Source organism: Cucumis melo, chromosome 1, assembly GCF_025177605.1.
Source record: "Cucumis melo cultivar AY chromosome 1, USDA_Cmelo_AY_1.0, whole genome shotgun sequence".
NCBI classification, from domain to species: domain Eukaryota; kingdom Viridiplantae; phylum Streptophyta; class Magnoliopsida; order Cucurbitales; family Cucurbitaceae; genus Cucumis; species Cucumis melo.
This window is the reverse complement of record NC_066857.1, coordinates 19,084,095-19,106,480: the sequence shown is the minus strand read 5'-3', so window position 1 is coordinate 19,106,480 and position 22,386 is coordinate 19,084,095. Positions and strand designations below refer to the sequence as shown.

At 36.7% G+C, this 22,386-nt stretch overlaps 1 protein-coding gene across 1 annotated transcript in view; it reads right to left on the bottom strand.

Annotated features, from left to right (window-relative positions):
* Positions 1 to 12,047: 12,047 nt before the first annotated feature.
* Positions 12,048 to 22,386, bottom strand: part of LOC103489597 (phosphatidylinositol 4-kinase alpha 1-like) — a 33,262-nt gene continuing 22,923 nt past the window's right edge. Inside the window, exons 21-26 of the mRNA XM_008448821.3 lie at positions 15,174 to 15,346; positions 14,895 to 15,090; positions 13,945 to 14,085; positions 13,299 to 13,507; positions 12,611 to 12,772; positions 12,048 to 12,528 (exon numbers count right to left, since the gene is read on the bottom strand). Of these exons, the coding sequence (XP_008447043.1) occupies positions 12,270 to 12,528; positions 12,611 to 12,772; positions 13,299 to 13,507; positions 13,945 to 14,085; positions 14,895 to 15,090; positions 15,174 to 15,346 (1,140 nt within the window). The 3' untranslated portion in view covers positions 12,048 to 12,269. The remainder of the gene's footprint in view (positions 12,529 to 12,610; positions 12,773 to 13,298; positions 13,508 to 13,944; positions 14,086 to 14,894; positions 15,091 to 15,173; positions 15,347 to 22,386) is intronic.

Below are 22,386 nucleotides of genomic sequence, written 5' to 3'. Positions count from 1 at the left end.
AGATATTTAAATTTATTCTACACCTATTATTAGTACAATTGCTTATGCTAAACAAAATTCATTCTCAGAGATATCCTAATTAAACTTAATTAAGGGTACAAAATTCAATCATGAAGATTGAATTAAAGAAAGGGCGTAGGTAAAAGAGTATAGTATATAAAAAAATCTAAAGTATTATTTGAAAGACTCAGAGCATTAATTGTGGCATTCAATTTTCCACATACTTTGACTTTTAATTGTGTGTATCAAAATTATAGTTTGTTTGTGACTAACACTATATCATCAAACTTTGTAGTTTGTCTATTTTGTATCTAAGATACCAAATCATCAATTATGTGGGTTAAAGAAATTGTTATTAATATAAATTATATTAATTTAAATTCTAAAACAATCCTATTTAAATTCTAAACTTTTGCTAAGTGTATTTACATCTTTTGTTACTTTCAATCTGTATAATATTTTATGTACTGTGTTTAATTATATCAATTAAATTTTTAAACTTTTATAAATAAATGGATTTCAAATACTTCGTAATACGAAAGTAATATAAAAATGAAACATGAATGATTATATATTTGGATCTTGGTTCATATATGTTAAATCCCTGGTTCATCCACAAATATAAACAATAAAGGGCTCTTTGGGGTTAGGATTGGCATTGTGGGCTTGGACATACCTTAACCCCCGTTTGGGCCGAGTATTAAGGAAACCCTAGTTTCCTTAACACGGATTCAATCTCCCGCAAACGGTCGAAACTCTCCCCACCTCTTCACCTTCAATCCGTGTTTACCATTTCCCCTCAATCAGTGTTCGTTCGAAACCCTTTCCCCCTCAATCCGTGTTCGTGCGAAACCCTTTCCCCCTCAATCCATGTTCGTTCAAAACCCTTTTCCCCTTCCTTCGTAATTCTCCCTCATCAAATCCCCTCAAATCTCCCTCTTTCGTTTTGTGTTCTTTCTCTTTTGGTGTGTTCTTCCTCTTTCGGTATGCTCTCCCTCTTTCGATGTGTTGTCCCTATTTTGTTTTGTGTTCTTCCTCAAGAAATGGTTGAATCGTTGTTTCGTTGTGTGTTTTTCCTCAATCCGTCTTCATGCAAAAAATGGTTGCGTGTTCGTTCAATCCGTCTATTTCGTTGCATGTTTTCTCTATTCCGTTGAATCGTTGAATCATTTTTTCTCCTTATTTGGTTCTCTGTTCTTCCTCAATCCTTGTTTCTGCAAATGGATTTTGGCGTTAGGGTTTGGCCGATTGGGGACGATTCGTTTAGCCGAATCTCTATCTACATCTCTCTCATCCGTCTCTCTCACTCGTGAAAAGACCCGTCATGTTTGTTGAAGCCGACCCTTCCACGGTGTTGGCTCCAAACACGATAACCTTTCGATTATTGTTTTGCCTCCAAATTCGTTTTATTAAAGGCGATCCTAATTGCAAAATCCTTGCCGCTCGAGGTTCCATTGTTGCAGCTGGGTGTTTGGCTTGACATTTCATTGTTCTTAATCTGATAAGACAGAAACTTCATCCCTTGTCTGTCAATGGTTGCCGATCGAGCTTGGTAGGGAGGTATTGGACTCTTTTTCAATCCAATTCCATAGTCGATGATGAGTTTAATCTTTTTAGACAAACTTATTTTCTTACCATTTTTGTTTTCCATATGTGTATGTACCCTGATTAGGAATATCTCTTCTGATTTATGTAATGTATGTTGAGATTGCATTTTGTCTTCTTGCCAATATATTTTGCATTCTGTCTTATTCCAATATATGTTGCATACTGTCAACTTCCAATATATCTCGCATTCTGTCTTCTTCCAATATATGTTGCATTATGTCTTCTTCGAATATATCTTGCATTCTGTCTTCTTCTAATATATGTTGCATTCTGTCTTCTTCCTTTATGTTGTACAAAATTTTGTTTGCCTTCCATTATGTGTTATTTGCTTACTTTTTAGTTTACTTTGGTTTACTTGTTGGTTAGGTTTTCATTGTGTCGGTTTAGTTTGGTTTAATTTGTTGCCCTTCAAATTGTTTCTGCCCTGTGTTTAGTTTGGTTTACTTTCTTGCCCTTCAAATTGTTTCTGCCCTGCCTTTAGTTTGGTTTACTTTTTTGCCCTTCAATTTGTTTCTGTCCTTCATTCCATACATATATAGATTTTGGAAAAATCTATTCATTTTTGTTTTGTCTCTTCAATGGTTTGTCTTTATCTTCTAATGTGTACTTGGTTGCAGAATAGCTTGGTAAATCTACTTTTGACTATTGTTTGACTTACCTTCTAGCCTACTTTTGCAGAGATTCCACTTGCCTTTTTTTGGTTGGGTCATTTATTTTCATATTTAATCCCCATATCCTCTCTATATAAACTTGTTTTCTACTTATCATTTACCACTTCCATTTCTTATTGCTTGGGTCTGTCCTTCATATTCTTCTTCTTCAATCGTAGGTAAATGGCTCTATCCTTCATATTCTTCTTCTTTTGTATGTCCACTATGTTTGTATGCCTATGTTTGTATGCCTTCTTCTCTCTCTGTTTCTGCATTGTTTTCTCTCACTGTTTCTACCATCTTTTGTATGTTCACTATGTTTCTATGTCTTATTCTCTCACAGTTTGTATGCCTTCTTCTCTCTCTGTTTCTGCATTGTTCTCTCACTATTTCTGCCATCTTTTGTATGTCCACTATGTTTCTATGTCTTATTCTCTCATGGTTTGTATGCCTATGTTTGGATGTCTTCTTCTCTCTCAGTTTCTGCATTGTTCTCTCACCGTTTCTTCCCTATTTTTGCCCGTATGTTGGTGTGATGTTTATCACCTACTTTCTGCCTATTTTTTTACATGTGTTTCTGCATTTGTTGTTTGTTTTTTATCCCTCTTAATTGATGTTTGAAACACGATGAAATCTGGTTCAAGTTATTGAACCGATTTCTATACTCTGAGGCAACTTAACATTTGTTTTCAAATTTTATTTTTTGTTTTGAATGGTTTTTTTTATGGTTTCAATATCGGGTCAATGGTTCTCAATACAAGGTATGCACTTCTTTCTTTTCTTTTTCCAATTAGGTTGCATTTCAAAAACGTGTACTAACTTGTTCATTTTTTTTTTCAGAACGTTCCCTGTTATCCCACACTTACAAGAGGTATTATGGGTTACGCATATGTACATTAAACTTCCATGTTCAATTTTTTCATTTAAGTACATTATAAATTATGTATGTATGTATTTTGATAGCTTATGACTATTTCTTTTGTAATAATTTATTTTGATGGACATTTCATTTATATACATTGAATAATATTATTTTTCTTTCCATTGTATGTTTTGGATTTTTGTTGAAATTAGGTTTCACGTTCAACAAACATCCTTTAAACCCGATTTTCTTACCAATGTTTATAACGAACAGAAATAAAGCAAATAACCTAACAAAATTAACATACCAATTTTTCTAAGTTCACAATTTTTTAATGAAAAAAGTTTTCAAAGTTTGAAAAATCGTTGTAAGTAAGACAAATAAAGCAATTCTACAAGTTTACAATTTTTTTATGAAAAAAGTATTCAAAGTTTTATTTCTCTTTTCTTACTTTATATTTTTTTGTCAAGTCTACCAAATCATTTTGTCAAAAAGAAAACCGTAAACCTAGTTTAAGAAAAATTGATATTAATGAGATAGAGAGTCGAAAACGAACTAATAATGAGACTACATAACCATTTCTTAAAAAAATGCAAATCTAACAAAATATATTATTAAAATTTGAAAAACTTTATAAAAGAAATAATATTATACCAATTAATATTGTCTTTGTCCTTACTTCTTCCATTTGTTACTAAAGAAAAAATAGTACATATTTCTTCCATTAAGTTTTTATACATGAAAATAATAGTTATGATTAAGTTTCGTAGGTAAAATTTAAGAACTAATTGGGCATAAAGTATAGGTGAGAGAATGATGTTCTAATAAGCTTCTTACATGACATGTATCGCATATTAAATAGGGGGGTTTAGCAAATTACTAAGTTAAGGGTATTAGTAAGTGCGTAATAAGCTTTAATTACGAATTTTTCTCAATGTATATGGATATTGTACTAATTCACTTAGTACATATTTTTAATAAACTTTACATAGTTTGTAATGGACCAACAAACACTCCTCGGTATCCCAACTGTGTTCACGCTGGCCCAACGTCAGATCTTACTAATGTTGGAGCTACTAATGAACGACAATAAGCGTATCACATATACACCGTCCGATACACGCCATAGAATAAGGCAGCTTGCGTACTTTCGCATGATACACGAGTCAGATCTTGTGTGTCGCCAAAGCACGTGAATGGACAGGCGAACATTCGCAATTCTATGTCATTTACTTCGGACTGTATCTAGTCTTTCATCTATCGAGATTGTCGATGTCGAGGAAATGGTAGCAATGTTCTTGCACGTCCTTGCCCATGACGTGAAGAACCGCGTAATTCAAAGGGAATTTGTACGGTCCGGTGAGACAGTATCGCTACATTTTAACCTTGTACTATTAGCTGTCGTCCGACTATACGAGGAGTTAATAAAGCGACCTGTTCCGGTGACAAACAACTGTAATGATCAACGTTGGAAGTGTTTCGAGGTGGGCATGGTACAAGTTTAATGTATTTGACCTTAATGTACATGGCACTTATATCAGCGTGTTTATTACAACTTGCAGAATTGCCTTGGCGCGTTAGACGGGACGTACATAAAGGTGAACGTCCCCGCAACAGATCGGCCTACATTCAGAACGCGTAAGGGGAAAATTGCCACAAACGTACTAGGCGTGTGCGACACGAAAGGGGATTTCGTTTATGTCCTCGCCGGTTGGGAAGGATCGGCGGCAGACTCGCGGATTCTACGTGATGCCCTGTCACGAGAAAATGGACTACAAGTGCCAAAGGGTATATCTTATTTATAATAAAACAACGTCGCTTTCTACTTAACTATTCGAAGCGCTTAAACGAGTATTTTAATAACAGGATATTATTATCTGTACGATGGGGGTTATCAAAACGCCGAGGGTTTCTGGTCACGTATAGAGGCCAGCGATACCATTTGCAAGAGTGACTGGTGGAGGAAATGCGCCAACAAATGCTAAGGAGTACTTTAACATGAAGCACTCCTCGACAAGGAATGTCATTGAGCGCGCCTTCGGTGTTCTTAAGGGTCGTTGGGCCATTCTTCGTGGGAAGTCCCTACTATCCCTTGCAAGTCCAATGTCGCACCATACTAGCATGTTTCTTGCTCCACAATTTGATCAACAGAGAAATGACATATTGCGACGACGTTGACGATGGGGACGAGGGAGACTCCATGTACGCGACGACCACCGCTTCAGAAGACATTCAGTATATTGAGACGACAAACGAGTGGTCTCAGTGGCGCGACGAACTAGTCGAATCGATGTTCACTGATTGGCAATTGCGTAATGCTTAGATAAGACAATTTTACATTACAAGTCATCGATTGTATGCAAATTTCTATTACCTGTAAAATGTATTGTTGCATATGAAATGTACGCGTGCCTTTTGTTTTGAACTGTTAAATGTGAAATTGTGAAATTACTAACGTACTCCATGTATTTTTTGTAATTTGTCATTCTCAGTATGTCAACCTCAAACCGTGCCCCGAGACATGACTGGACGAAGGAGGAGGAGGGCACTCTTGTGGAGTGTTTAATGGAGTTGGTGTCAATGGGGGGATGGAAATCGGATAATGGTACGTTCCGCCCAGGTTACCTCGCCCAGTTGGTACGCATGATGTGGAGAAACTACTTGGATGTTAGGTCCGAGCAACGACTGTAATTGATTGTAGAATTAAGATACTGAAGCGAACATTCCAGGTCATCGCCAAAATGCCGGGGCCAAAGTGCAGTGGCTTTGGGTGGAATGATGAAGAGAAATGTACCATTGCAGAGAAAGAATTATTATTTGATAATTGGGTTAGGGTAAGGAAAATAATATAAATGTCACACAACGTTCACAATGTACATTTACTTAACAATTTTTCAATCAGTACTCATACGTGATCTTTTTTTCCCTGCAGTCGCATCTTGCAGCGAAGGAACTCCTAAACAAACCGTTTCCGTATTACAGCGAACTTACATATGTGTTCGGTCGCAATAGGGCGAGGGGTCGGTTCGTTGAGACATTCGCCGACATGCGGTCTAACGAGCCTGGCGGGTATGACAGATTTGATATGGGAGATGGAAACAAGGAGTTCCCCCATGTACAGCCAGAAGATTGACCTCTCGCAGGATGATGTACGTGCATCCCGACCTTCTCGCCCTTCAGAGGGTAGGACCGGATCGAGTGGATCCAAGAGGAAGAGGGGCAGTCAGTGAGACTTGGATGTTAAAGGCATACATCTGGCGCTCAACCAAACAAACGAGCAACTCAGGATGATTGCGGAGTGGCTTGCACGCGTCCATGCAAATGACAACCATGTGCGCATGGAATTCTTTCGCATATTGCGTGAGATGTCAAAACTAACGAGTTTGGATAGGACGCTATTGCAAAGGCATCTTCTGTCTCGTATGGACGACCTTCAGAGTTTCGTACTCATGCTTGAGGATGAGAGGGATGGATTTTGTAGAGTCCTCCTACGAGACATCACGAAATGTTTATGTTTGTACCGACCTGGGTTGCTTCTTATTTGTTTACCTTTTTTTTTTCTGTATGAAGTTGACTGTTTATGCATTTGCTATTGTAAAGGACTTTTTTTTCCTTCATAACGTTTATTTAAAATTAAGGAAAATAGTCACAATTTCACCAAAGCGTTATAACGACTATTTATATATGTTCAAAATAGGGGGACATCGCTATCGTCGATTACAAATACGAAATAATTAATTTGTCTTTCTAAAAAATGAATTTTAATAAAATTTTCACAATATGTTCAGAAATTAATTTGAAATTGGACAACTGTCTGTACTAATTTAATAACATTACACATACAATAAATTATTTGCAATAAGACGGGTTCGACGCTTTCGTAAAAAACTATGCAATAAAATTTTTTTTATCATATTTACAATCTAATTTAAAAAATATTATACTAAATAAAAAAAATTATTAACTCAACCCATATAACACTTTCCCCAAATAAATTTTATCATAAAATGCTCATTAACTCTTCCCACCTAACCCTTCCTCCAAACACATTTTATCATAAAATCCCCATTAACTCTTCCCACCTAACCCTTTCCCAAACACATATTATCATAAAACTACATTTCTAAACTCTTCCCCCAAACAAGGGTTATGATAAAACTAGGTTTAGCATAACACTAGTTTTATCATAACACTAACCCTTTCCTAAATCAACCCTTCCCCCAAACACACCTTAAACTCTTTGATTAGGTTAGAAAAGAAGATAGAGAGAGTGGTCCAACTTTATAGCTTCATCAATTTTAAGATTATGTTTTGTTTGGATTTTGTAATTTCTACAAGACTTTGTAACTTTTGATTCACATGAGTAATAATCCATATCTTCTTATATTTTCATCAATTTAATTTCTTTCTATTGATTTAAAAAGAATTATTATTTAATGCTTTTTTTATAATATAATAATAATAATATATCCCTATACAATGGAATAATTAGTATTACCGAGTGGTGGTGGGTGGGGTACTTTGTTCCGCCGGAGACAAATTAGTGGTGGAGTTGGAGTTGGAGTTGGAGTTGGAGTTGGAGTTGGGGATTCAATAACTGACATCTAATATATATGAATTCCAGGGTCCATATTTGATTATTATTGTTGCTACTTTTGGGTGATATAATATAAAGGTTTTTTTCCTCTTTTTTCTATGTTAAAATACTATATTTTATAATTTTTTATTTAGGATTTGTAATTTCTTCTAATGTCTTACCATTTAATTTCTGATTTTTTTTCTCTCAACAAGATTTAATGACTGATTTTAGTATGTATAGTTTCAACAAACTCAATTTTGATTGTAATAATTTTCATGCAAATGGAATATATAGTATATGAATAGGATTAATAAAATGTTTTAAAATTAACTAATAATAAACTAGCAATAGAAGTTATGATGGTTAATTTTTATAAAGGTAATAAAACACAAAAATATTTATGGCTCGGATAACAAAAATGCAAAAATCTATTAAATTGGTACAATATTTTCATAATTTTCAAATTTGTCGTTAAATGTTGCGGACACTTTTTTCTTCTTCTTCTTTGCGTTTTATTATCTTCTTTTCTCAAATTTCTTCATCTCCTCTTCCAAATTTTCTTCTATTTTTAAATCATTTATTCTTCTGTTTAAATCTCATATTTCATTTTCTCCGTTTTCGATAAGATTCTTTAAAGCTACTTAATCTTCCTCATATTCGAGAATATCAATATCATTTTGACATAACCTAAAACGATTGTTTACCATTGTCAACATGACTGTTTAGATTTGAAGCACTTCTTCATCGTTTAAAAATACTATACAATCGTGTGGCAAAACCCTAAACCCTAAACCACAGTCAACACGATCGTTTAGCATGGCCAACACGATCGTTTAAAATTGAAGTATTTTTTTCATCGTTAAAAAGAACTACATTTTCATGATCATGAACTAAACAATCATAGGCAATTTATTTAGACTGTAGTACACAATCGTTTAGAAGAAAATTACTTACGTGCATGTGTAGCCGATTAATCGCGTGTTGACTCTAGTATTTTTTGTATTTTTCATTATAGGCGTGTGGGATGTTTTCGAAAATTGTTGTATAGAGTGAAAATATTTAACTGATTTGTTATATTTTTGGAAAAATCCCACTTATAATTGTATTTTACTATTTCTTAAAAAATGTGTTTCACTAAGTGCACTTGGTAAAAGGTAAAATAAAGTACATTAATTAAGTCCATGGTCTACATGTTTTCCTAATGACAAAAGTAAAGCTTAAATATAATGTTGCAAACGTCTTCATGCATAATTGATATACACGATATCAGGATACAAATTGTGATATATTCGATAATAATGTACTTAACTGATATTCTTGATAATGATGTACTTGTTTGATAATAATGCACTTGATTTAGTCAATATATTTACCATTGCTTACCTCTGTCAACTATTGTACGTTCAGTTGTCGGCCGCCTCTCTCTCTCTCTCTCTTGCCAACTACCCCACCATATGTCTTCGCTCACCACTCCGCCTTGCCTCACGTCCTGTCGCTGCCTTTCTCTATCTCTATGTTTTTCTCTCTGGGAATAAATAACTAAAAATCCATATATATATAATTATATATATACCATATTTGCAAAATATCAAATATGGATGACAGGAGACACCTACAAAATAACATATTCAAATTTTTACCTATTGCTCTTTTCCTCTCAATAACTCTCAAAGTACATAGATCAAATTGTCATTTACCGTTTTTCTTAGTATAACAAATGTAAAGATGAAGATTCAAATTCAAGAGATTAAGAGAAATAGAACCCTAATAGATAATAGAAGATAAAATAGTGTTCATAGGGTGTACTCTTGTGGGGTGGATGCTCCTGTAAGTTCTCTTAGGTGGGGGACAAAACTCATTTAAGTGCAAAGATATGAAAGGTGTAAATATATGGTTGAGGTGTTGTTATATCCACCATATTTGAAGGGAGCATGAACTTTAATTTGGGTCCATATTGCTACTTTGCTTACACCACATATCATTTATCTACCTATTCAGTTTCCTAGAGTTCTGATATTTTTGTTCTTCTAAAGTTGCTTGAGAGGTCGACTTTCACTAACTTGGGCTCTTCCCCTTGAAATTTAATTCCTTGAGGTGTGTTTTAAGAGTCTTTTGAGTGAGTTAAGTTATATTCTCATTGTCTTCTATTATAAATCTTTTGGGTTGTGTTTTTGTTTGTCTTCATCTTAGGTAATCATGAGGTCTCTTTCTCATTCTTTCAATTCGATAGATGTTTTAAAATTTATTTCGAATTGCATATCAATAATTTGACCAACAAATTTGGTGCGAAGACGTAAATGTTCCAACCAAATTCAAATAATTGAAAATATAGAATATATCTCTACCGCCTGAATTACCCTAAATCCGTACAGTCTGTGTAACCTAATATTTATGTAATTTTCTTCGTTATTCATAGTGATCATATTCATATCAATTTGAATAACATTACATTAGCTAAGGTATAGGATGAATAGCTCCAAGGTAAAAAGCATTTTGTTGATTTGGATTTGCATTTATGAATAACATACATAACAAACAAATCACACAGACTCAAACAAATATCAAAATAAACGATAGGGCTCACATAAAACCAATACTAACTTTGTAGTTTAACCTATTTTTTTTAGAGAAATTATATTTATAAAGATATCAAAATTTCAAATTCTCATCCAAATTTTGTTATATTTTGTAAATATTTTTTTTATTATGTTATATTTAAAAATGCTATATTTTTTACTAAAAAAAAGCACTTATATTAAATTTTATTGATTAGCTCAAATACACTCGCATAATTAGATAGATGACTTAATCTATATTACCATTTCAAATCAAGTCTTTTCTGAATATTGAGAACTTGATTATTCAATTTTGATTATTATTAAGGACCAAACAATATAATTTACCCAATAGTTGTATATTTATATATCTTTTAAAAATATACATCAATGTCGATATTTAATTGTTGATAGTTCTTAGGACATTTTCACAAATGGAAACATCGACATGAGGACATTTTCATAAATGGAAACATCAACATTGACATTGATATTTAAAATGGAAGGGAAAGAAGATATATTTTTTTCTTTTGAAAGATAATGAAAGAATTTAAAAGAAGTTGAAAAGTGATATTTTCCCAAATTAGATGGATGTGATTATGTACTTCATATCCTAGAGTTGGTTTCTATGGCTCTACAAGAGTTCTATTTTTATTTTTGATTTTAGAAAAGCAAACAACAATAGGAACCAAATATGAAACGACGTCGTATATGAGAATGGAGGTTAACCAACTCGGAACCACAACAGAATCCTCCCACCAACAAAGCTAGGAGAAGGGTAACAAACAACTCTCTCAACCACTGAAAGAAATAGCATAGCAGCTCTTGCAATGCCACTCCATTAACTGAAACAAATATATGAAGCCATGAGCACATAATCCGTCAAGCTCCTAATCTTCGACACAAAATAATTGTCTTATATATCTATGCTACTATAAGTGTTCATAAAAATTTATAGATATAAAATATTTTGGTTCATTATGCTATGAACGAGATTTTTTTTAGCTTTCAGTTTTGTTAAACTTTCTAATAACAATCGTTAATTTGTTTGGATATAAGAGTGATCATTAATGTAATCATAAAACGCTAAAATCTAATGGTTGAAGTGTGTTAGCATGGAAACAATTTGTCTTAGAAGGCCACCACTAATGTGATGCAACTGTAATACCATTTGGGTTAATCTGAGAAACCCACCGTAAATTGTTACATATTTAAACGTTTCAGTTCACATTATTTATATGAATGGTCAATACTAAGTTACCTTGGTCTTACTATTACTATATATGTATATATGTATAAATAATGATATCTTCCTTTTGAATTGAGTGGCTTAAATCCATTGATTTGATTTTGATGAGACCCTATTGTCTGAGTCAAGATGTAAGAAAATAACAAACAGTTTCCATTTTATCATTTTGTCATATCTGAAGATAGCTTTGCCCCCTTCCTATTTTATCCTTCAAACCTCTTTGTCAAACCAATAGACTGATGCTGACGGGCAGCAGATTTTCCAACAAATATTTCGATTCATGAAAAGAATTTTTTGTTTGCATGTAGTTGTGATGAAGCCAAATGCAATTATTCATTTTTTAGTGAGATTTGAAGCTCTAGTCTCAAGGTTAATTAGCACATGTTTTGTGATATGGAAACTAGAAAGAAAAATATTGTACAAAAGTTCCCCATTGAGATAAAAAGGTTACGAGAGGAAATAAAGGCCATGGTAGTGTCAACGTAAAATAATAGAACGTGAAAATAAACTGTCGTATTAGGGACTATCAAATATCTTGAGAAAGTAGAGTCAACAGAAAAGGCCTTCTACAGATATTATAATCCGTTCAACGTTCAATTCGATAAACAATGAAGAATATACAAAATGATTACTCAACCCAATTGAAACCGCATCCATTTAATTTATAGTTTAGCCGTTTATACAGTCGAGAAAACTCACTCAATAATTAATAAAATAGGAGGAAGTAGAAACTATACATTTAAAAAAAAAAAAACAAAAAAAAAACCTACTTCTCAATGCCTTGCTGCAAGTATTGTATCAAATCATAGCCTGCAGTTGTCCATTTGTTATATGCATCGGTACAGACTCGGATCATGAAATTGGCTGCTTCACGGTCATTCATTTCGGGATGAAATCTCTTTCGAAGATTTCCAATTGGATCACCACGACTGAAGCATGGTAATCCACTATCTAGCATTAGTAATACGGTGTTGATAATCCCGTCCATATGACGGCGAGCAGCGAGGTACCCCTTTACACACAAGCTGTGGACAAGCACCCAAGGTAACACAATCAATCTCCGAGATGAGTGTATAAGTACAAGGTAGAGGAAGAAACCTTTTTTACCTTACAAACAAGTTCCACGTCTCACTCTTCATCACCCCAGAGGGGTCAAGAAGTTGTGTCATCTCATGGCTTAGCTTGAAGTGAGCACTCTCAAAGCGCATATTTCCTCCCGGTGATGTCTCCAGTATGAAACCAAAATCAATATGGACGAGCCTTCCGACACTGCATCCACATACGCGTGTCAACACTCAAAATATTTGAATAACAAGCTAATAATTTCTCGAAGAGATAGAAACAATTCTATATTGCGTAGAGATTACTATAAAATTAGCCCTCTTAAATATAAACAGATTATTCAATATGTTTTTTCTATTAAAGATTTTAAAGAACCCCATTGGTCTTGCGTCTCATTTCCCTCTCACAAGGGATCCTTCAAAATTCTTTTGGTATTTTGTGATGCAATAATCTTATCAGTTTTTTGGTTTGGTGTTTCTCTTTGCTTGGTATGGTTTGTTTTGGACCTTTTGGTTAGGTTTGTCTCTTAATTTCTTATGGGACTTTCTCACTGTGTTTTTTGTGCTTCCTAGTTGAAGTTTTCCATCTTTTTGGCTTGCGTTCAACGTCAGTTGTGATTCTCTTATTTTTGTATTCTATTAAAAGATCTTGTATTTAGCACAGTAGTCTCTTTTCATTTATATTAATAATAGTTTTGAGGTTGAAAGTAACATTTGGGTGAGCAAGAGCATACTTGTCGAATAGAAGATTGCCATTGTGTCTATCCTTTGGTTGAAGCAACAGACTGGCAACGGCATAACCTGCACTACTAACGATGAAGTTCTCACGGGCTGCTTCGAAATTAGGAGAACCCACCGGCCCATAGTCCTGTTGAAAGATCTCATACAATCCCCCATCAGTGGTTTCACCCATCTGACTTCTGCTTCGTGTATTAGGAACGACCTGAGAATCGTCAGTCATTAGGTGAGAAATAATCAACAAGATCTCAAGTGCAAACAAACATAGAATACGAGTAGTTAAAGAGCAGGATATAAAATTAATAACTTAGCTTAAGGTTTCGTAAGCTTGCACTTTCGAGTCATTATTTTAATAGGAAATATTAAGTAAAGAAAAGAAGTAAAGAAAAATATCATGGAATTATCTCTAATAGTCGCAAATGGTACTTCGAAATTGATTTATAAACTTGAAAATGCTTTCAACTGAAAAGTTGAATATTCTTTTCACTGATGTAAGTCATTCATCACTTCACATTTATCCATTGCAAACATAAACATAAAATTCTATGAAAAAGAAGTAATTAAATTGACTGACAGCACAGATACTTAGCGCAGATACCCACCGAGAAAAGCATGACTAATCATATAGTTTTCAAAAGTTACCTCGATTATGCCTCTGCCGGGGCCAGTAGGGAGGACACCATATGGAAACAAATAGAGATTAAGCCCAACGGCTTGAAAGATGTCCCTAAGAAGTGATATCACTTGCAGAGCAAGAACATCTTGTCGGCAGTCATCTCCAACCTTAAATAAAGAAAAAATAAAGCAAACCACCAGCATTAGCATGTACTTTCTACGGATTATTTGGAAGGAAAGAACCAAGCGGCTTTTCACTGAAAAGGAAAGCTCCTTTAATTGTTTCTTTGAACTTGTTATTTATCACGCTATGAGCTTGTGTAAAAGCAATTCTCTTTTCCAATCTTATGATCTTTCCTCCCTTCAAACCAATTGGAGAAATCTTATGTAACTCCTTTGGTCTTGGGCCTCTGCCCCTCTTTCTATTTCATATATCTATGAAATCGTTTCTTATAAATAAAAAAATAACAAATTCAGGATGTATATGTCATACAATTCAACTCAGGCTTGAGTACCACAATTGTTTCTCTGAAGCTCAACACAATAAAAACAAAAATGCACCTTGTTAATATCCAAGCATATCAGAGTTTTTTCTGAACATCTGTGGCACATTGAATCAGTTCACTACTATCCAACATAGAAATCCTCCAAGGTCGGCAAATGTAAAACCCCAGAAAAACTTAGGGTATGCACATGCTCCTTTGTAAATGTAACGAATTTTATTCCAAATCTAAACATTTGTCAGGGACCTCAGGATATTATTATATGATGGCTATCAGCATGCTAACATAGAAAAAAGCAAAGAAGCTGCTATAAGCGATTGATTAATTTCTGAACCTTGAATTAGGAAACCTTCAGCTTGTAATTAAAATAAAATAATGAAAAAAATGAAAAAAATGAAGAAAGAAAAGAGAACAAATGTAGTTGACAAGCAAAGTTTTATATTGGAAGGATGCGGAACTTTGTTGTTAACTCACCTTGAAAATGCAAGCTTGTGGTTTTATATTATTTGGGTCCCCATCCCGATCAACCACGTTGAATGTAACCATGATAGGAACTTTTGCAGCTGACTGCAAGGGTATTCCACTGTCTACTTGAATACCACGGACAAGCTTGTTTGTGGCAGTTGGTAGATATAGGTCTTCACCATCCATTTCAATTTTCTCCAACTCCCTGGGAAAATGGTTTTAGCATCTTTTTCAGTTAATAAGCAATGTAGGAAAGGTTAGCCCCAAAAAAGACAGTCGAAAACACACCTCCTGATGCCAGCTCGACGTTCATCCTTGGGAAGTGGAAAAAGAACACCAGATATAGATGTAACTTTGTCAAAGAAATCAAATTCTCTTCTAAATAAGTCAAGAGCCTTGGGAGTGAAACCATCAATAATATGCTGCCTTACAACTGGCAATAAGGCTAGAAATGAACCATTCTGAAAATACCACGTTACAGGATTGTTAAGCACTAAATCAGAAACAACTAAATTATCAATATAAATAAAGATAGAATGCAAAGAGCAGTTCGAAGATACATTATGTCCAACCAGGTGGAAAATAAATATAATCACTGCGTACACAATGAATTTGCTATGAAATTTTTGGATCAAATGAATTATGATAATCAATATGTTTCTACAAGTATAACTAAAAAAGCCCACCATTTTTTTTTTATTTTTTGAGGAAACTAATTGTAGCTAAAATTGGCTCCACTACCAAGCATGATCTTGGGTTGGTTACTTCTCTCCATATTTCTTCTGGTAGATATTCTTTACTCATAGAATTGTCATTACCAACCAAGTGTTTGACTGTTCTGAAGATCGAATCAAACAAAACCACTCAGCGCGACAAGATAGGAAATTGTGGCTTTGATCATATTTGCTGGAAAATGTGGCTTTGATTGGTAGAGAACACTAATTCCTTGAGACAATCAAAAGATGAAAAGCAATCTCTTAAAAGCAGACCATTGCACTCACCCCAAAGGTTCCAAAAATACGATCGCGCAAGAGGCAATCATAGTCTTCTTAGAACCAACAAAAGGATGCCCAACCATAATCAGGGAAAAACTGTTAAAACTATTATTGGGGGAAGGAAAAGACCACCCAAAAGCCTCCAGTATAATATATACAGCGCACTACCTTAACGGGTATTTTGAGGGACATTTTGATTAATGTGGCTTGAATGAGAGGTCCCCTAGTTAGGGATATATCAGAATATTAGTCAAATATTAGTAGGCTTATTAGAAGGGACAAAATAATAATTAGTTAGTAATTTTGATAGGGTTTTGTTTTAAATAATAGATGGTGTGGGTTGAGAGGGATGTGAAGAATTTTGTGAGGGATTTCCTGTAAGGCCATCAATCGTTCATACTTACAAGCGTAGGGGAAGAAAGAAATATACCCACATAGACAACCCGGCCCAGGAAAAAAATTAAGAAAAAAAGACAAATAAGAATATTTGGGGCATGGGGGACCCACCGGAGGTAAGGGGCTATTTAAGGAATGTTTAGGGATTGGAGAGGGCATCTTTATGGGTAGAAAGGAAGGCGGCTGTGGACATTTTGGGAGACACCAGCTTCTCAAATTGCTGGAGAGTTTTTATACTTGTTTTCTTTTCTTTTCTTCTTATTCCCTTGTTCTTTCATTATCAGTTGTTTGTTGTTAACATCGCCCTCATGTTTGCTGGAATTATTATTGTGACTTTCCCTGTTATATAAATAAAGTTCCACAGAGTGCTGCCTCTGTTTCTTGCATTGTATTGGGTTTTTCTGAGTGCAGGGAAGGTGTCCTAACAAAGTGGTATCAGAGCCACAAACACCCTGGGGAAGACACGAGCTATGGCTCAGAAAGAGTGGGAAAATAGGTTGGACCTGAATGAGAAAGAGATCAGAGAGTTAAAGGAAATGATGCTCAGTATACTTAAGAGCATGGAGAACCTGTCGGAGGAGATTAAAGAAAGTAACCGTGCAAAACTGCGGGAGGAATCTTGTGCTTCAGAGGGGTCGGGACTGAAAGGAAAAGGGAAGGTTGGTGAGACAGACATAGCACCGAGTTCCGCCGGAGGTTCCTTAGACAAAAGTATGTACAAGAAACTTGAGATGCCGGTATTTAATGGGGAGAACCCGGAATCATGGATTTACCGAGCCGAACACTATTTCGACATTAATGAACTAGCGGATGAGGAGAAAGTGAAGGTCGCCGTAGTCAGTTTTGGTCCGGACGCAGTGAACTGGTTCCGTTGGAGCAATAACCGGAAGAAGATATCGTCGTGGGAAGACCTGAAGAAAAGGATGTTCGAACATTTTAAGGCGCCAGGCGAAGGTAGTTTGGGGGCCCGACTCATACGGATTAGGCAAGACGGTTTGTATGCAGATTACCTGAAGAAGTTTCTAGAGTACTCAGCGCCATTGCCGGAAATGGCAGAGAGTGTACTCATTGACGCATTCATCACTGGGCTGGAAACCAATCTACAAGCTGAAGTTATAAGCCGACACCCGATGACATTGGAAGATTGTATGCGTGAAGCACAAATGGTGAGCGATCGCGATTATGCGATTAAATTGGCCCTAAACGATTGGCGTAGTCGGGGCCCAACTGGAGTGGAGGCCCAAGCCCAGAAGGGTAAACAGGTGGCCCTAAAAGTGGAAAATAAAGAGGGGAAGAGGCCTGAATTCACGATGAAACAGATTTCCATTCCGATAAAGGGAAATTATGCGAAGGGAGAACCGCAAGTAAAACGTTTATCCGACAGTGAGTTCCGAGCAAGGTTGGACAAGGGATTGTGCTTCCGCTGTAACGACAAATATTCGTCGGGGCACCGTTGCAAGGGGAAGACAAATCGAGAACCGATGTTCTTCATCACTAACGAAGAAGAACTAGAAAATGAAAAGGAAAAAGAGGAACCGGAGACGGAAGAAGTGGAGTTCGAAACGCTAGAAATCAAACGCGAAACCGAAATCTCACTCCGAACCATTCTGGGTTTCACTTCCAAAGGGACGATGAAGTTGCAAGGAACCATTAAGAGCCGTGAGGTAATTATCCTCATCAACAGTGGGGCAACGCATAATTTTATCCATCATGGATTAGTAGAGGAGTTAGCATTACCGCTGCACGGGAAGACTAAGTTTGGAGTGACTATTGGCGACGGAACTGCATTAAATGGAAAAGGGATTTGCAAAAATGTTGAAGTTAAACTTCCGGAATTAACAATAGTGGCAGATTTCTTGGTAATCGAATTGGGAAGAATTGATCTGGTGCTAGGGATGCAATGGCTGAGCACTACCGAATGCAATGGCTGAGCACTACCGGATTCATGGGGAATCACTGGCCATCCATGAAGATGGTGTTTATGGCTGGCACAACTCAAGTAGTGTTAAAAGGAGACCCATCACTGACAAAAATAGAGTGTTCCCTGAAAACAATATCCAAAACATGGGAAGAGGAGGACCAGGGATTTTTGTTAGAATTTCAGGGGGTTGAAATTAATATAGACACTGAAGACGAGAATGAAAAAGAGGAGGAAGGGGAGGAATCGAAACTACCAATGGTCAGAAACTTGTTAACACGATACAGAAGCATATTCGAAACGCCGAAAGGATTACCTCCAAAAAGGGCAGTGGACCATCGAATAGTGACCTTAGAGAGGCAAAAACCCATCAACGTGCGGCCCTACAAGTATGGGTACATACAAAAAGAGGAGATAGAAAAGCTGGTTTCAGAAATGCTTCAGGCTGGTATCATCCAACCCAGTCGAAGTCCTTATTCCAACCCGGTATTATTAGTAAAGAAACGTGATGGAGGGTGGCGTTTCTGTGTCGACTACCGTAAGTTGAATCAATTAAGTATTGCCGATAAATTTCCCATTCCAGTCATCGAAGAACTCCTGGACGAATTGCACGGGGCTGAGGTCTTTTCGAAGTTAGATTTACGATCGGGTTACCATCAAATTCGAATGAAGGATGAGGACGTTGAGAAAACATCGTTTCGCACCCACGAGGGACACTATGAATTTTTGGTTATGCCATTTGGACTGACCAACGCGCCAGCAACTTTTCAATCCCTAATGAACCAGGTTTTCAGGCCTTTCCTCAGACGCTTTGTATTAGTTTTCTTTGACGACATACTGATTTACAGCAAGGATTTTACAGAGCATGAGAGACATTTGGGAGTAGTATTTAATGTGATGAAGGACAATCAGTTGTTTGCTAACGAAAAGAAATGTGTGATCGGACAATCAAGGATAAGTTACTTAGGCCATTGGATATCAAAAAAGGGGTAGAAGCTGATGGTGAGAAGGTGAAAGCAATGGCGAATTGGCCCCAGCCAAATAACGTCTCTGAACTGAGAGGGTTCCTCGGGTTGACTGGATATTATCGAAGATTCGTCAAGGATTATGGAAATATTGCCGCGCCATTGACCAAACTACTGCAGAAAAATGGGTTCCACTGGAGTGACGAGGCGACAGCAGCTTTCGAATCTCTAAAACAGGCAATGATTTCAGCTCCTGTATTAGCCCTCCCAGATTTTTCATTGTCGTTTACCATTGAAACTGACGCTTCAGGGATAGGGTTGGGGGCAGTGCTATCTCAAAAAGGCAGACCGATCGCCTATTTCGGTCAGAAATTATCTCCCCGGGCTCAAGCAAAATCCATTTATGAAAGGGAACTGATGGCAGTAGTGATGGCTGTACAGAAATGGCGTCATTACGTGTTGGGCAGAAAATTTCTAGTGATTTCAGATCAGAAGGCTTTAAAATTTTTAATGGAACAAAGGGAAGTTCAGCTTCAATTTCAGAGATGGTTAATTAAATTGCTGGGATATGACTTTGAAATCGTGTATCAACCCGGACCACAAAACAGAGCTGCCGACGCCTTATCCCGATTGAAGCACCCAGCCGAACTAAATGCAGTAAGCTCCCATGGGTTGGTAGATATTGAAACAGTGGTGGCTGAGGTTGAAAAGGATGAAGAATTGCAAGGAATAATTAAAGCCTTAAAGGAAAATCCAGTAGAGAAAACAAACTATCAGTGGGTGTCAGGCAATTTGTTGTACAAGGGCCGATTAGTGCTCCTCCCTCATCCCGTCGCTACTTCATACTTTTCATGACTCCGTATTAGGGGGCCACTCGAGGTTTCTTAGAACGTACAAGCGGATGAACGGAGAAATACACTGGATTGGCATGAAAAATGACGTTAAAAGATATGTGGAACAGTGTGAAGTCTGCCAAAGGAATAAAACTGAAGCGCTGTCTCTGGCGGGTCTGTTACAACCATTACCATTGCCCAACTTAATCCTCGAAGACTGGACTATGGATTTCATCGAAGGGTTACCGAAAGCAGGAGGATATGACAGCATCATGGTGGTCGTGGATCGGTTAAGTAAACTGGCACACTTTATACCCTTGAAGCACCCGTTCACTGCGAAACAGGTGGGTGAAAAATTTGTGGAAGAGATCATCAGTAAGCATGGGATACCAAATTCGATTGTAACTGATCGTGACAAGATTTTTCTGAGTCATTTTTGGAAAGAATTATTTACCGCTATGGGGACGACACTAAAAAGGAGTACGGCTTTTCATCCTCAAACCGACGGTCAGACCGAGCGGGTAAACCGCTGTCTTGAAACTTATTTGCGCTGTTTTTGTAACGAACAGCCCACTAAATGGCACAAGTGTATCCCTTGGGCGGAACTATGGTATAACACCACCTTTCACTCCTCGGCAAGAACGACACCCTTCCAAATAGTATTGGCAGGCCACCACCGCCGTTAGTGCGCTATGGAGACAAGAAATCCAATAACAACACTGTTGAGCAACTGTTGTTGGAAAGAGATTAGGTGATCAGTGCCTTGAAGGAGAACCTATTGATTGCACAAAATAGGATGAAAAAACAGGCTAATTCTCATCGTCGTGAACTGAAATTTCGGATAGGAGGTGAGGTTTATTTGAAATTGCGGCCTTACCGATAGCGGTCTTTGGCAAGGAAACGAAGTGAAAAACTAGCTCCAAGGTTCTATGGTCCATACCGTATCATTGAGGAGATTGGGGATGTAGCTTATCGGCTAGACCTTCCTTCCGACGCAATAATACACAATGTGTTCCATGTGTCATAGTTGAAATTGAAGCTGGGAAAGGCACATCAAGTACAGCACTTGCCGCCGACATTGACAGAAGAATTTGAACTACAAGTCGAACCGGAGGCTGTCCTGGGTGTTAGGTGGAACAGTGAATTGGGAGCTAACGAATGGTTGGTAAAATAGAAGGGACTACATGAAAGCGAAGCAACATGGGAGTCAGTTTATGCAATAAATCAGCAATATCCTTCATTTCACCTTGAGGACAAGGTGAGTTTCGAGCCCACCGGTATTGTAAGGCCACCGATCGTTCATACTTACAAGTGTAGGGGAAGAAAGAAATAAACCCACACAGACAACCCGGCCCAAAAAAAGAATTAAGAAAAAAAGACAAATAAGAATATTTGGGGCATGGGGGACCCACCGGAGGTAAGGGGCTATTTAAGGAATGTTTAGGGATTGGAGAGGGCATCTTTTTGGGTAGAAAGGAAGGCGGCTGTGGACGTTTTTATACTTGTTTTCTTTTCTTTTCTTCTTATTCCCTTGTTCTTTCATTATCAGTTGTTTGTTGTTAACATCGCCCTCATGTTTGCTGGAATTATTATTGTGACTCTCCCTGTTATATAAATAAAGTTCCACAGAGTGCTGCCTCTGTTTCTTGCATTGTATTGGGTTTTTCTGAGTGCAGGGAAGGTGTCCTAACAGATCCTTATAAATTGGTATCAAAGTTGTTCTTGAGCACTGTTTTATTTAGTTAGCAATGGGGGAAGAAGAACAATGGGCATGGGAGCGAGCGCTTAAATGGCCTGCTGATCTCAAACGTGGGGCAGTTGAGAGAGGAGAAACTCCATAGACATGGGAGCAGATGCAGAAATGGATTGCAGATTGCAAGCGTGAATGAATTGAAGGAGAAATTCAGGAGAAAAAGTCGCAAGAAACAAAAGGAGATGTTTGAAACGAAACACTATCAGAGATAGGAGAGATTTGAGAGCATCGCAACAAAGGATCAAGGATTCTATGCAGAGAGATAGTGAAAGAGAAGAGAGAAGTTAAGCATCTATCAGAGCAGAGGGACAAGAATCGATTAAGAAAAAGCCAAAGAGACCGAAAATGCTTGTAATAGGAGTTGAATCTGAATCTTCCAATAAACACACAATTGAAAGGTCATCTGTGGAAGGTCCTTCCCAGATCTTGACAAGCATCAAGGAAGAAGAGAAAATGAGTGTGCTAAACGTCTTCGATGAAGGTAAGTCTCCACAACAGAAGTTTTTTTTTTTTTTTTTGAAACGGACACCGAGTTATTTTATTAATAATCATGATGTGACAAAAGTTCAAGTTACAAGAAAATTATAAAAGAGCTTACAAGATAACTAGAAGAAGACGAAAAAGATACCACAGCAAAGAAG